General features: G+C 33.3%; 1 protein-coding gene across 1 annotated transcript; it reads right to left on the minus strand.

The window, feature by feature from the left end:
* Window positions 1-1113: 1113 nt before the first annotated feature.
* LOC139865704 (protein NRT1/ PTR FAMILY 2.10-like) lies at window positions 1114-4409 on the minus strand. The gene is made up of 4 exons (XM_071853781.1): window positions 4203-4409; window positions 2809-3026; window positions 2142-2692; window positions 1114-2051 (listed from the first exon to the last, which is right to left on the minus strand). Exons 1-4 carry the CDS (start codon window positions 4297-4299, stop codon window positions 1151-1153), a joined length of 1767 nt encoding a protein of 588 aa, XP_071709882.1. The 5' UTR covers window positions 4300-4409; the 3' UTR covers window positions 1114-1150.
* Between the last annotated feature and the right edge of the window lie 7591 nt (window positions 4410-12000).

Genomic DNA, 12000 nt, shown 5'->3' on the forward strand with positions numbered 1-12000 from the left:
AATTATGATACCTTTTTAATATATAAAAAGAGATTTCAAAGGACATCATTCGATAAATCTTGATAAAACTTTTGTGTAGTACATCATTTAATGATAATTTAAAAAATTTAGGTAGATCTATCAAAAACCATAATATAAAACCTTCGGGGCCCCAATAAAAATTAAGGGTAGTGATAATATAACAAATTTTTTAATAAATCCATTCACATTATGCATTACTTGTTTATACAAAAATGCATACATTGAGTTGATTAATCAAAAAACCTTATTTTTATCTGATTTATCACTGCTCAAAGATTAAAAAAAAAAAAACATACTTGATTATAGGTACAATTTTTTTTAGAAGAAACCATAATTTCTTTAAAACTGATACAATAAATCAAAATAAGTGATTCGATCATGCATGTGGTTATATTTCCCCACATTATGTGTGTGGTTATATTTTCCCACAACATGAGTACATGACTTATGATATAGGCTAGCTTTGTGATTAGTCAAGCTGACAAATCATTAACATTAATTATTCAATATTCAAGCACAAGCTAAATGGCTTATCGTCTATCAGTATCAAGATAACACATTAATTTTAAAGTTGTGAGTTTAAGTCATTATTTAATGAGTGTGTCTTTTGTCAATTAGGAAAAAACAATAAAACACCGTCCGGTGACACTTATCAGATAGTTAACACTATCATTTACTAATTATAGTTTCGCAACATAGCTAATTCTATCACATTTCACCACCACCAAATCGCATCATATAGCTACCGAGTCACATTTCACCGCCACCAAATCGCATCACATATTCACATAGATACCATGCTAGTAAAATAATAGGAGGGTATATATTTGTGCATATTACTTGTTTGATTCGATTTGTAGATATGATTGTGATTATTAATAAAATGGTGATATTTTAGCCGATGAGTTTGATAAATCCATCACATTTGTACATTAACGTCCAAACTATACCTCCTTACCTCCACAAAACCTTTATGTATCAAGATTCAAGACCTATCATTAATACAATAAAATATAGTAGAAAGTTATTACAAGTAAAGACTCAAAAATAGAGCTAGAATGGCCGAGACTTCAGTAATATCCTGATTTACATACATAAAAATGGTATGGTATAAATTTAAACCATATATTCAAACAATATGTTTTTGTTTAGACATATCTTCTAATGCCACATTACTTTTCTCTTCTTCACTTTCTTTATACTTATACCATTTAGACACCAACAGATAGTACATACAGTTTAACACTTCCAACCCCATTATCAAGTAATAGTAGTTATCTAACTTGGCCTCATTCAAATCTTCGGCTAACCAATTTCTCGACCCTCCTTCACGTGTCGTTCTATGAACAACCGATATCAAAAAACTACTCAAATAACTTGATAACCCGAGCCCACAAAACAAGAAAGATCCTGCAAAACTTTTCATGTTTTCGGGAAACTGTCTATAGAAAAACTCGGTGAAACCAATAACAGCAAACCCTTCTGAAAGCCCAGCTACCGATAACTGAAGAATTAGCCAATAACTCGACATAGATGAAATCGCGCCTTTTCCTCTTTCTACCCCGAGTGTTGGCTCCGAATGTGCAATGTCTCTTCTTTTTGTTTCGATTATAGCTGAAATAAGCATCGTGAATATGGCGATTCCCATTCCAACTCCAATTCTTTGAAGGAATGAAATTCCTTGTCTTTTTCCTGTTATTTTTCGTAGAGATGGAACAATTATTCGGTCATATATTGGGATCCATATGGTAAGAGCTAGCATTTGGAAGACACTATAAGACGCGGCTGGAACCTCAAAAGTGCTTGGTTTGAGCCTCCGGTCAGATTGTAACGCTTGAAAGACCGTGTACGTTTGCATTTGGTTAATCGAAACATTATAGATTATGCAAGATACCCAAATTGGAATAGTCTTGATCACACATTTCACTTCTTCAATTTGTTGTATACTACAAAGCGTCCAACGGTTTCCAGACGTTCCATCAGGGTTAATTTTGTCATTTGGTGTTAGGATCGCTGCTTTGTTCAAAAACCTGTTATAAGATAGTAACATGTCATAAAAATACATTTTAAATTTACAAACTTTCTTTTAAGGTTTAGCGTTTAGAGTTTAAGTAGACTACCTGAGTTGTTTGCTGTATGGAAGTTTTAGGTTGACGGATTTCAAGGAAACATGATTAAATAGGGAAACTGATGGTTCCTCTGGAACCACCAGTTTCCTTTTCTTGATGGTAGCCACGAGTACTTGTACAATACTGGTCAAAGGGCTACCATCTGGCAACACCATGACATATATCCTCGTGCCCACAAAAAACACGGCACACGACAAGAACATAAGGAACGTTGGGATAGCTAATCCAATAGCCCAATTGATATTTGCTTGTACATAAACGATAATGGTCAAAGATACCATCATAGCGAACGTGAAGGTGAAGTAGTACCAATTGAAGAAACTAGCAATTCCCCTTTGACCTGACTCTGTGTTGGGGTTAAATTGGTCCGCTCCAAAAGCCAAGTTACATGGCCGAATTCCACTAGCTCCAATAATCAGAAACATGAAACCGGAGAGCAAAAACGCCATTTGCCATGGTGTTGGGTCAACGCAAGGTGTGTCTACACAATGGGGTGGATGAAGCGTTGTGACCGCGGCTGTTAATGTCAGCACAAGCATCCCCTAGATCGAACAATGAAAAGCTCATAAAGTTACCAATGATAGATTAACCATATGATTGTTTTATTTATTTACTTTTACTTTTTGTTTATAGTAAAATTTATAAGTGGTGGTTGTACCAGGAAGGATGAAATGGAAGCTGTTCCTAAAACCTTGTAGCGACCAAAATAAGTGTCGGAGAGAAAAGCACCACCAAGAGTACCGAAGTTACAAGTGCCATTAAATATGTTAATGAGATTTGTAGCCGTTATCGACTTCATATGGAACACGGTTGTGAGGTATACGAGTAAATTTGCCGATGTCCCAATCGTTCCTAACTTCTCAAACGTCTCGTTTCCTACACATTATATAACGAGTTAAGATACAACTAAAACAACTCGAATCACTCTAATGAGTTAGATTTGTGTAGTTATGACTTGTTTACCTATAATAAAGTATGCAGTGGCGAAACTTGAATGAAAGTTTTGAGAGACCAAAATTTATACCAATACCGTCTATTTTAATTTATATACATTTTAGGTGAAAATATCGAGTAAATAATCTAAGTTATTTATTTTGAACCTATGAAAATTTTTAGTATAAAATTGATTTCAGTTGAAAAAATGACTGAGATGCACAAAAAATAAATAAATCGTTGATAAATTCAAATTGTACTAGTTTCATCATTTTGGTCATTTTTCCTTTATGTAAACTCTGATTTAGTTGTTAAATTAAAGCTTCAAACATTCATAACTCAAATGGCTAAGTTTTTTATTTTTATCTTTATTTTATTTTACTAAATTTTTTTCCTACTAATTATTCGGAGGTCTATTCGGAAGCAATCTCTCTATCTGTCGAATAGAGAGAGACGCATACACCACTTATGTGGTATTGAGTTTTGTTGTTGTTGTTCTGATCTAACTTGAGACGTTTATACAAAGCTTAGTATGATTGAATCAAGTTTAACCAAATACAAAATCCAGTAACACCAAGAAAAATCGTCACATATATGTTGTTCATGCAATAACAAAACGAAATAACTTTGTTCACGTGTTTGTTAATGATTAATAATCAATAGATTTTTCAAACGATAACTCCTACGGATATCCTTAAGGTACTAAAAAGACGTACTTTTTAATAACCTATAAATGTTAACATTAACTGCTTTGTACAACATAATAATACATCCTAACGATAGTTTTAAGTTTAAACAGTCGTCACTAAAGGTGGTCAAATTTTAGGTGTCGATGGTCCCTCCGACCCTCCCTACCTTGTGAACGTACGTTCTGAATTTGTTACCCTCATGACTAAAATTTTATAAGGTACAATAAGAACTTGGATACAAAGTTTAGTATGATTGAATCATGTTTAACCAAACGCAAGATCATATCCGTTAATTAATACGTAGTACTAAGAATATACGTCACATATATGTACTTGATTAAAAATAAAGCGAAAGAACCTTGTTAACGTGTCTGTTAATCATTAACAAGTACTAATTAATGATTAATACAGAACTTGTATAAGTTTGTACCTATAACAAAGGGCATGGCTTTGACTCCTCTGTAGTTGAGCTCTTTGACTTCAACTTTCTCATCTCCATATTCCATATTTTCCACCTTTTTCTCCATTATCAAATAATCTATGTAATTAACTAACTAATTAGTTAGTTAATACCGTAATTATGTATATGTAGATGTATGCAAAAGTGTATGTATATGAATCTTTAGATCACCACACAACATTCACATATAAGATGGAAATGAGAGTAGGTATGTATGCATTTATATATAATTTACAACATGCACAAATCGTGTGGATTGGATTACGTAGGGCTAGTGGGTCCCATAGCTGTTTAACACATGGGTCTGACCACCTGACCGTGTGTTGTTCAAGTCGGTCAACAAAATTTAAAGATTTTTCAATTTAATTTTTAATTCTTCCAAAGAAAAATTTCATGTGAAATATATAATTTGTTTTACTAGTACTTTTTTCATGATATTTAACTATTCACATGGCTTAACAAATATATTCCTCCGTAATATTAATACCGAGTATAGAATACAAGCAGCATATTACTACTAGCAAGTTGTGAAATCAAATTTTTGTTTCACAAGAACAAAATTTTATTTTAAACCATTCATATGCACTATAACTTTTTTCCTTTCTTCCTTTCATGAAAATAAACCTTTTGAACCATGAACTTTGAGTTGGGAGTGAAAGCTTTGAGCAAAAATATGAAGTCTTTTAGGCTAGAAAAAAAAATCCATGCAAGTAAAATAAAAAAAATCAATATTTTAAATTTGAAAATTTCAAATTCACCGGGACAAATGACTACTGCCTCTTAGTATCTTCACCCCTGCTACAAGCAGCATATTACTACCTTAGTTCAAATAGTGGTTGTATTCAAGTGTATACGTGGACTAGTAGAAAAAAAAATAATTAAAAAAATAATAAAAATATACCTAACTCAACGTCAAAATAGAACTCTGGGAGTGGAACCCAGAAGTTACTTAGGAGAGGAATGGTGAAGCTTTAAGTTTCGAAGTTCCACAAATGGAACTTTGATGGAAATTTGGGTGTAACTAACCACTCCTAAAGTTCTAAGGGTCCCTAGGTATTCATTTGAGTAATCAAATATAAATGTCAATTTTTGATTTATACTAAATAAAATAGATCTTACTAAATTTTTTTTATTTTTACTAATTAAAATATTTCTTACTAAGTATTGAAGAGATTTTATTGATTCAGAAATAAAATTAAATTATATATAGTAGAAAAACTTGAAAGTTCGTATTCAATTAAAGATGCACGTGTGGGATGGTACTGCTAAAGAATAGAACTCCGTGAAGATTATTATATTATTATTGTCATATTTATAGCGATACAAGGATGATAGATATTTTAGAAAATCCTAACGGACTCAAGCCCACATATTAGACTTGAGCCTACCTAAGAGGTCGGTGTATGATACATGTCTTGTTCAATCAATTTTATGGAATATTTAGATGATTGATGATGATAACTTTGATTGGCATATTAACTAAATTGTGCTCCAAATATCTTCCTGTGTTTTGGTCTTATTTTTGTGTTTTGGTAGTTGTGTAATCAATGTCTGTGGGACAAAATGGATTGTAGAACTTCACATGGGTTTCTTGCATGCCTACACACGTCTGTACTATTTATTGTTCTAATGTAAATAAATGTACATTGCTTAGACCTTATTTAGTGGTGAATTGGTGATGGGTGATGGGGTGATGGTTTTTTTTTTTTTTTTTTTTTTTTTTTTTTTTTTTTTTTGAGGTTTTAGTGGGGTATAGTGTTGAGTTGGCAAATGTGATGGGGTGAGGGCGTGATGGAGTTTGTAGTGGTGGGCGTGATTAATGATACCGCAACCCGCATGCGCATGCCATATGTATGCGGGCACTCACTAGTGTGCGTATGCGTGTGCTTATGCGCGTTATGCGGTATGCGAATTCGTATCTAATGCCTTTGTTTCCGGTACAGCGATTACTTGGCTATCAAGTAAATATCTTTTCCATAATTACATCCGTGATTCGGGGGAGTTTGTTATGGAAAGGATTGCCATTATCCTGGATGGTTCTAAACTTAGGGTTTGCCTATATATACAAACCCTAACTATCATTCTAAGGACAATCACATTACGTAACCATCATCTAATACACGTCTTACGTAACCAGCATCGCATAGCATCTTCTAAAGGTTAACAGGTTAGTTTCTTGATTAACTAGTACCTACGACCTTATTTGGGGTCTTCTAATCGACGATCGTCATTGAAGGTGGACTTAATCACTTGGTCACCCCGCCGACATCATCATGTCGGCCAGGGTTATTCACGGTAGCCGGACCGGAGAGCCTCATTCTAAAATCCTTAAACCCCACCCTTCTAACGTGTTGAGCAGGCATATTAAACCCTGATGTTAAAGCTAAGGGGTAGAAAATACTATTAAATTTTACAAAGAAATACTATTAAATATGCTACAATTTTACACAAGATATTTATTTATTTATAGAATGGATATACTTAAACCTTGCTACAACACTTATAGGCAGTGTACCTAATCGTAAAGTAGTGTAGTTTTTAGTAAGTCCGGTTCGTTCCACAGGGAATCTTTTTTTAAACAAAGCTCAACGCTATATTAATTTACTTTTATAAAAATACAAACATATATATAAGTAATATTATTATTATAAAGGGGGGTTTTTACCGTTTAATGACCGGTTTGTCGATTTTAAAACTTTAGTCGCAGTTAAAACCTAATGTAAAATATTAAATAAATAAAAGACTTAATTTTAAGCGTAAAATAAATAACGATAATGAAATTGCAATAAAAATGCGATAAAATAAAATTGCGATAATTAAAAAGTACGATAATTAAAAGTGTGATTAAATAACAATAATTAAAAAGTGCGATAATTAGAAGTGCAATTAAATATAAAATAAAGGAAATTAAATATGAAATAAAAGAATTATGCTTATTTAAACTTCCGTAATCATGATGTTTGACGTGTTGATTTTAGTTTTATGCCCATGGGTTAATTGTCCTTTGTCCTGGATTATTTAATATGTCCGTCTGGTTTTTGTCCATAACAGTCCATCAGTCATAAATATAAAGTGCGAGTGTCCTCGTCAAATTATCCTTATTCCCGAAGTTAAATATTCCAACTAATTGGGGATTCGAATTGTAACAAGGTTTTAATACTTTGTTTAATGAATACACCAGGTTATCGACTGCGTGTAAACCAAGGTTTTACTACTTTGTTAACAATTACACCAATTACCCTTGAATGTAATTTCACCCCTGTTTTGATTATTCTAGTGGCTATTAATCCATTCCCGTGTCCGGTTAAATAAACGATTATTCGTACATATAAATACCCCGCCCATCGTGTCCGATCGAGTGTATATGGTAATTTATAAGGACGCCCAATTGTAAATCTTTATATTAACATTAACAAACTATCATTTAGTTAAAAAAAATATAAAGCCCATTAATAGCCCATAGTCTAATTTCCACAAGTGTCGTTCTTTTGTCCAAACCCCAATTAAGGTACAAAGCCCAATTACCCAATTTTAGTATTTTAGCCCAACATCATGATTACTTCGTCTTAAATAAGCATAATAATAACTTAAGTACGAGACATTAATTTAAAAAGGAGAACATAGCTTACATTGATTATTTATCGCGTAGTGTTACACGGACAGAGCTTCGACTTTAAAACCCGTAAAATAACCTTTACATAACTCAAACTAATCTAATATAAAACTACCCTATACTATATTATATATATATATATATATATTTATTATTATTAGAGGAGTATTATTCTTATTCTTTTTTTATGGCCAAAACTTGTTGCCTTTTATAGATGTGGTCTGATCCTGAGGCCCATGCAATCGCATGGGTTCTCAGTGTTAATCTCATGCGATCGCATGGCCAGTCTGGCCATGCCCAATTGCTTTGTTTGCTAGCTTGTCGACGTTATATTTAATTATATAATATAATATATATAATTTTATATAATTATATATATATTATATTATATTCTTGTGCATAGTAGACTCATAATTTTTGGTCCGTTGCGTCGGGCGTTGATAGTTGGCTCAGGTCCCGGTTCCGGATTTTTGAACGTCCTTTCGTATAATTTAATATCTTGTACTTTGCGTTCCGCAACTTGTACTTTTGTCATTTTTAGACGTTTCTTATCAATAAATTGAACCACTTGAATTGTATCTCATACATTTGAGCTTTTTTGGTCATTTGCGTCTTCAAATTGTCGTTTTCGCCTTTTGTCTTCGCACTTATTTAATATAAACGATTACAACTTAAAATAGGACAATTACAACTAAATAATTTACATATTGGGAGGATATTGCTACTAAATATATGTTCATTTGGAGCACTATCAAATATCCCCTCACTTGAACTTTGCTTGTCCTCAAGCAATACAGAACTTGAAATTAAATCACACTTCACTCGAATCACTTTTTTTTTTCTCACACCTTATACATCAGTGATTTTGATACGTCGGTATAAACAATGATAGTAACGATGTGGTTTACAGTCCCACATGACTATGAAAATTTAGATCCTTTAAGGAAATTGGATCTTTATGAAAACATTTGATCTTTTAAAAATTCAAGCTAGATTTTACCCTAGACAAGTTTTCCGGAATAACCCTTCACCAGTGTTGCAAAATATTTTTGTGGGTTTTGTGGGTTTCATATTTGAAAATTTTAGCTCAACATTTGCGATTTTGTGTCACCCACTTGCTAACCTTGTATTAGGAAAGCAACACGTCCAGTTTACTTGTCCAGTATATTACCTTTCGGCAAACTACCGTCCGGTTATAAAGGAAAGCGATGAACAAGAAACTGTTAAGGCAATGTCTAATGACATGCATTTGTTCATGGTCTAAAACGTGTCGGATGCAATTACTATCCTTTGTAGGAGCAATAGTAAAGCTCACCCTGTAGTTTTTTGGTCTGGCACAAGGTCCTGTCTTTGACCATGCTATGCAACCACCGTTCTTACGGTTGACACCCGATTTGGTTCAGGTGACCTAATGAATTCCAGGTGAATTCCTAGGATTTTACATTCAATGGTAATGAACGCATTGAAAATGGGTTTTTAGAAAACAAATCGGTTTGTAATTTGATCAAAATATTTTCTCGTTCAAGCTCGAGTTTAGATATCATTGAATTCCATGAGTTTGAATTCTCAATCTTTAAGGTCAATCTCAAGGATTGAGTAATATCAGGCTTAAAAGCTGATTTTTAATCTTTTAAGGAGATTATCCTTTCTGGGGGTCTGATTCATTAGTCCTATCAAGCTAATTTGCACGGTGCCCCCTCATTGTACGAGATAAATCCTTCTCATGGTTAGGATAAATCTGACCACTTGGCGACCCTGTTTGATGCTGAGGTCCGTGGATTTCCTGCTGATTTTAGAGATGACTTTTCAAGATTTTTCGTCAACCTACAGCTGGTCTGGACGACAACTTCTTGACCTAAATCAAGAAGCGCGTGTCTTTTTCGGAAGACTTTACTTCCTTTTAATGATGGAATTGATTCATCGTGTAGATCCATCTTTCTTTCAAATGTATTACAGTAAACCGGGTAAAACTGATTAGTATCGTCCAAAACAAAAGTACCTGCAATAATTCTTATACAAAAATGTGATAGATAGTTTTAATTGAATAACTTGATATATTCTCCCCACACTTAGTTTCTTTCTTTGCCTTTTTATTTTCTTCAATTCCATTTTAAATGAATTCAAGCGTTTTAGGTTGTTTCTCAATTTATGTCCTTACCGAGGTAACGATAATTTCGGTATTAACACCTAGTTTTCACCGTTCATAAATATATATAAACATGATTTTAAATTCATTTGGTTGAAAATTTTTCAAATTTTCATAAAATTTGGCAAATAAACCAAGTATAAACCCGAGAGAATTTATAACCCTTCCCCACACTTGAGATCATGCAATGCCCTCATTTGCATGAAATCAGACTCTAATTATAAATTCATGAGGGTGATTAGTGTAGAAAAATGATTGAAAATACACAGTTTGTAATTACAAAGCTCGTCGAATGATAGATGGCGCGCCTCATCGTTCATTCCTTCTTGTATTATCACACATGCTTTTTTTTTCAAAAACGGCTGCTTTTCTGAACTGTTTACTAATATTTGAAAAAGCGTCTTTTACCCTAATCATGCATTTTTATTAACGAGTTATGCACTAACCCGAACCCCTAATTTAACGTTAAGTGGGGTTAAACTTCCCCACACTTAGCTGACGACATGTGAAGTCGGTAGAATAAGTTCCAAGAATTAAAATAGTGAGCCAGTTATTTACATCTCGGGTGGTATATATTATATCAATGGGTTTAAAGTTTAGACCCACCCGATCGTCACTACTTAATTCTTTTTTAAGTGTAGCTTTTAGTAAATGGATATGTCTCTTTTCTGGTTCTTGGTCAAATGGATCGATATACACCGACATACATATTTCTATAGGGTGGACAATTCCTAACATTTCCTTTCGTTTATTCTCGGGATCAAAATTTTCACCTCTATTACCCAATTGGGTGAAATCCGAGGTATCATTATCTATTACAGCTCGTAGTTCATTTTCGGTAGATGACTCGTCTATTGAGAATATTGGGTTGGAAGGTTGTGTACTGGTGAAGTTCGGTTTGGCCTCGGGGGTAAAATTTTCAACGTTATCGTTTTCCCAAGAGTACCAATTTGTCACCCTTACTTCTTCTTCATCATCCATTGATGGATTGATGATTTCGTCGGTAGAGGCTAATGTGTCATTATGTTGTGAAATTGGTAAGACTGAATAAAAAGTATCATCGGGATAATTGGTGATTTCAGAGCTCTCGAATTCATCAAAATTCGATGATATGAAATTTTCTTGCACAATACTCCTCAGATCAACAGGTGTGTAATCTGATAGAGTTTCAGCTTGCCGATTTACAAACTCTCTCATTTGTTCATTTTGAGCATCGAGTTCTTCGAGTTTGATTTTTATATTGTCTAAAGAATTTTCAGACACATAATTTTCCTCGTCTACTGGTTGTTGAGTTTGGATATATTCTTGGGAATAATCCCAATTTGAATTGTATTCTTCATAATCATTCCATTCAGGTTCCATGGGTGCGTAATTTTCCATAGGAATGTAATAAAAACATTCCCATGTTGAGTGATAATATCCACAGATTTCACAACCAGTTATTGTTTCGTCATTCGTGATCCAAGATTGACCGAACGAATTGTCATCAACACCCGTTTGAGAGTATTGATTAAATTGATTTCGGATGTCATAAAGAGTTTCCAAGGCCTTGTTTTCAAAATTTTCCATTTTATTGCGATGGCCAAATTTTAGCTACAATGTGGTGCATTCACTAATTATCCTATTAGTTATAAAAAGATAAAAATTATTTAAAGTTATCAAATTAATAGACTTTTCTGCTTTTGCCCACGTTTCGAATAGCCAAAAGATGTAGCAGGGAGCCAGAACCCTTTAAATCGGAAGCTCACAACTCAGCCACTAACAAATCCAACTATTACTACGAAGCAGAAAATTTGGATGTCTATCAATTTAACCGCTTAAAATAATTTTTCGTAATATAAAGAAATTTAGATAAGAAGTAGAAAAAAATTCTATGTCCTAAAACTAGAATGTCGAGAAATAAGAAAGAAAAAGAGCGCGTCGAAAAATAAAAATAAAAAAAATAGCGCATCGAAAAATAAAAATAAGAAAGTAGCGCGTCTAAACTTAAAAAGGCACTAAAAACTAAA

This window comes from Rutidosis leptorrhynchoides, chromosome 9, assembly GCF_046630445.1.
Source record: "Rutidosis leptorrhynchoides isolate AG116_Rl617_1_P2 chromosome 9, CSIRO_AGI_Rlap_v1, whole genome shotgun sequence".
Classification (NCBI taxonomy): domain Eukaryota; kingdom Viridiplantae; phylum Streptophyta; class Magnoliopsida; order Asterales; family Asteraceae; genus Rutidosis; species Rutidosis leptorrhynchoides.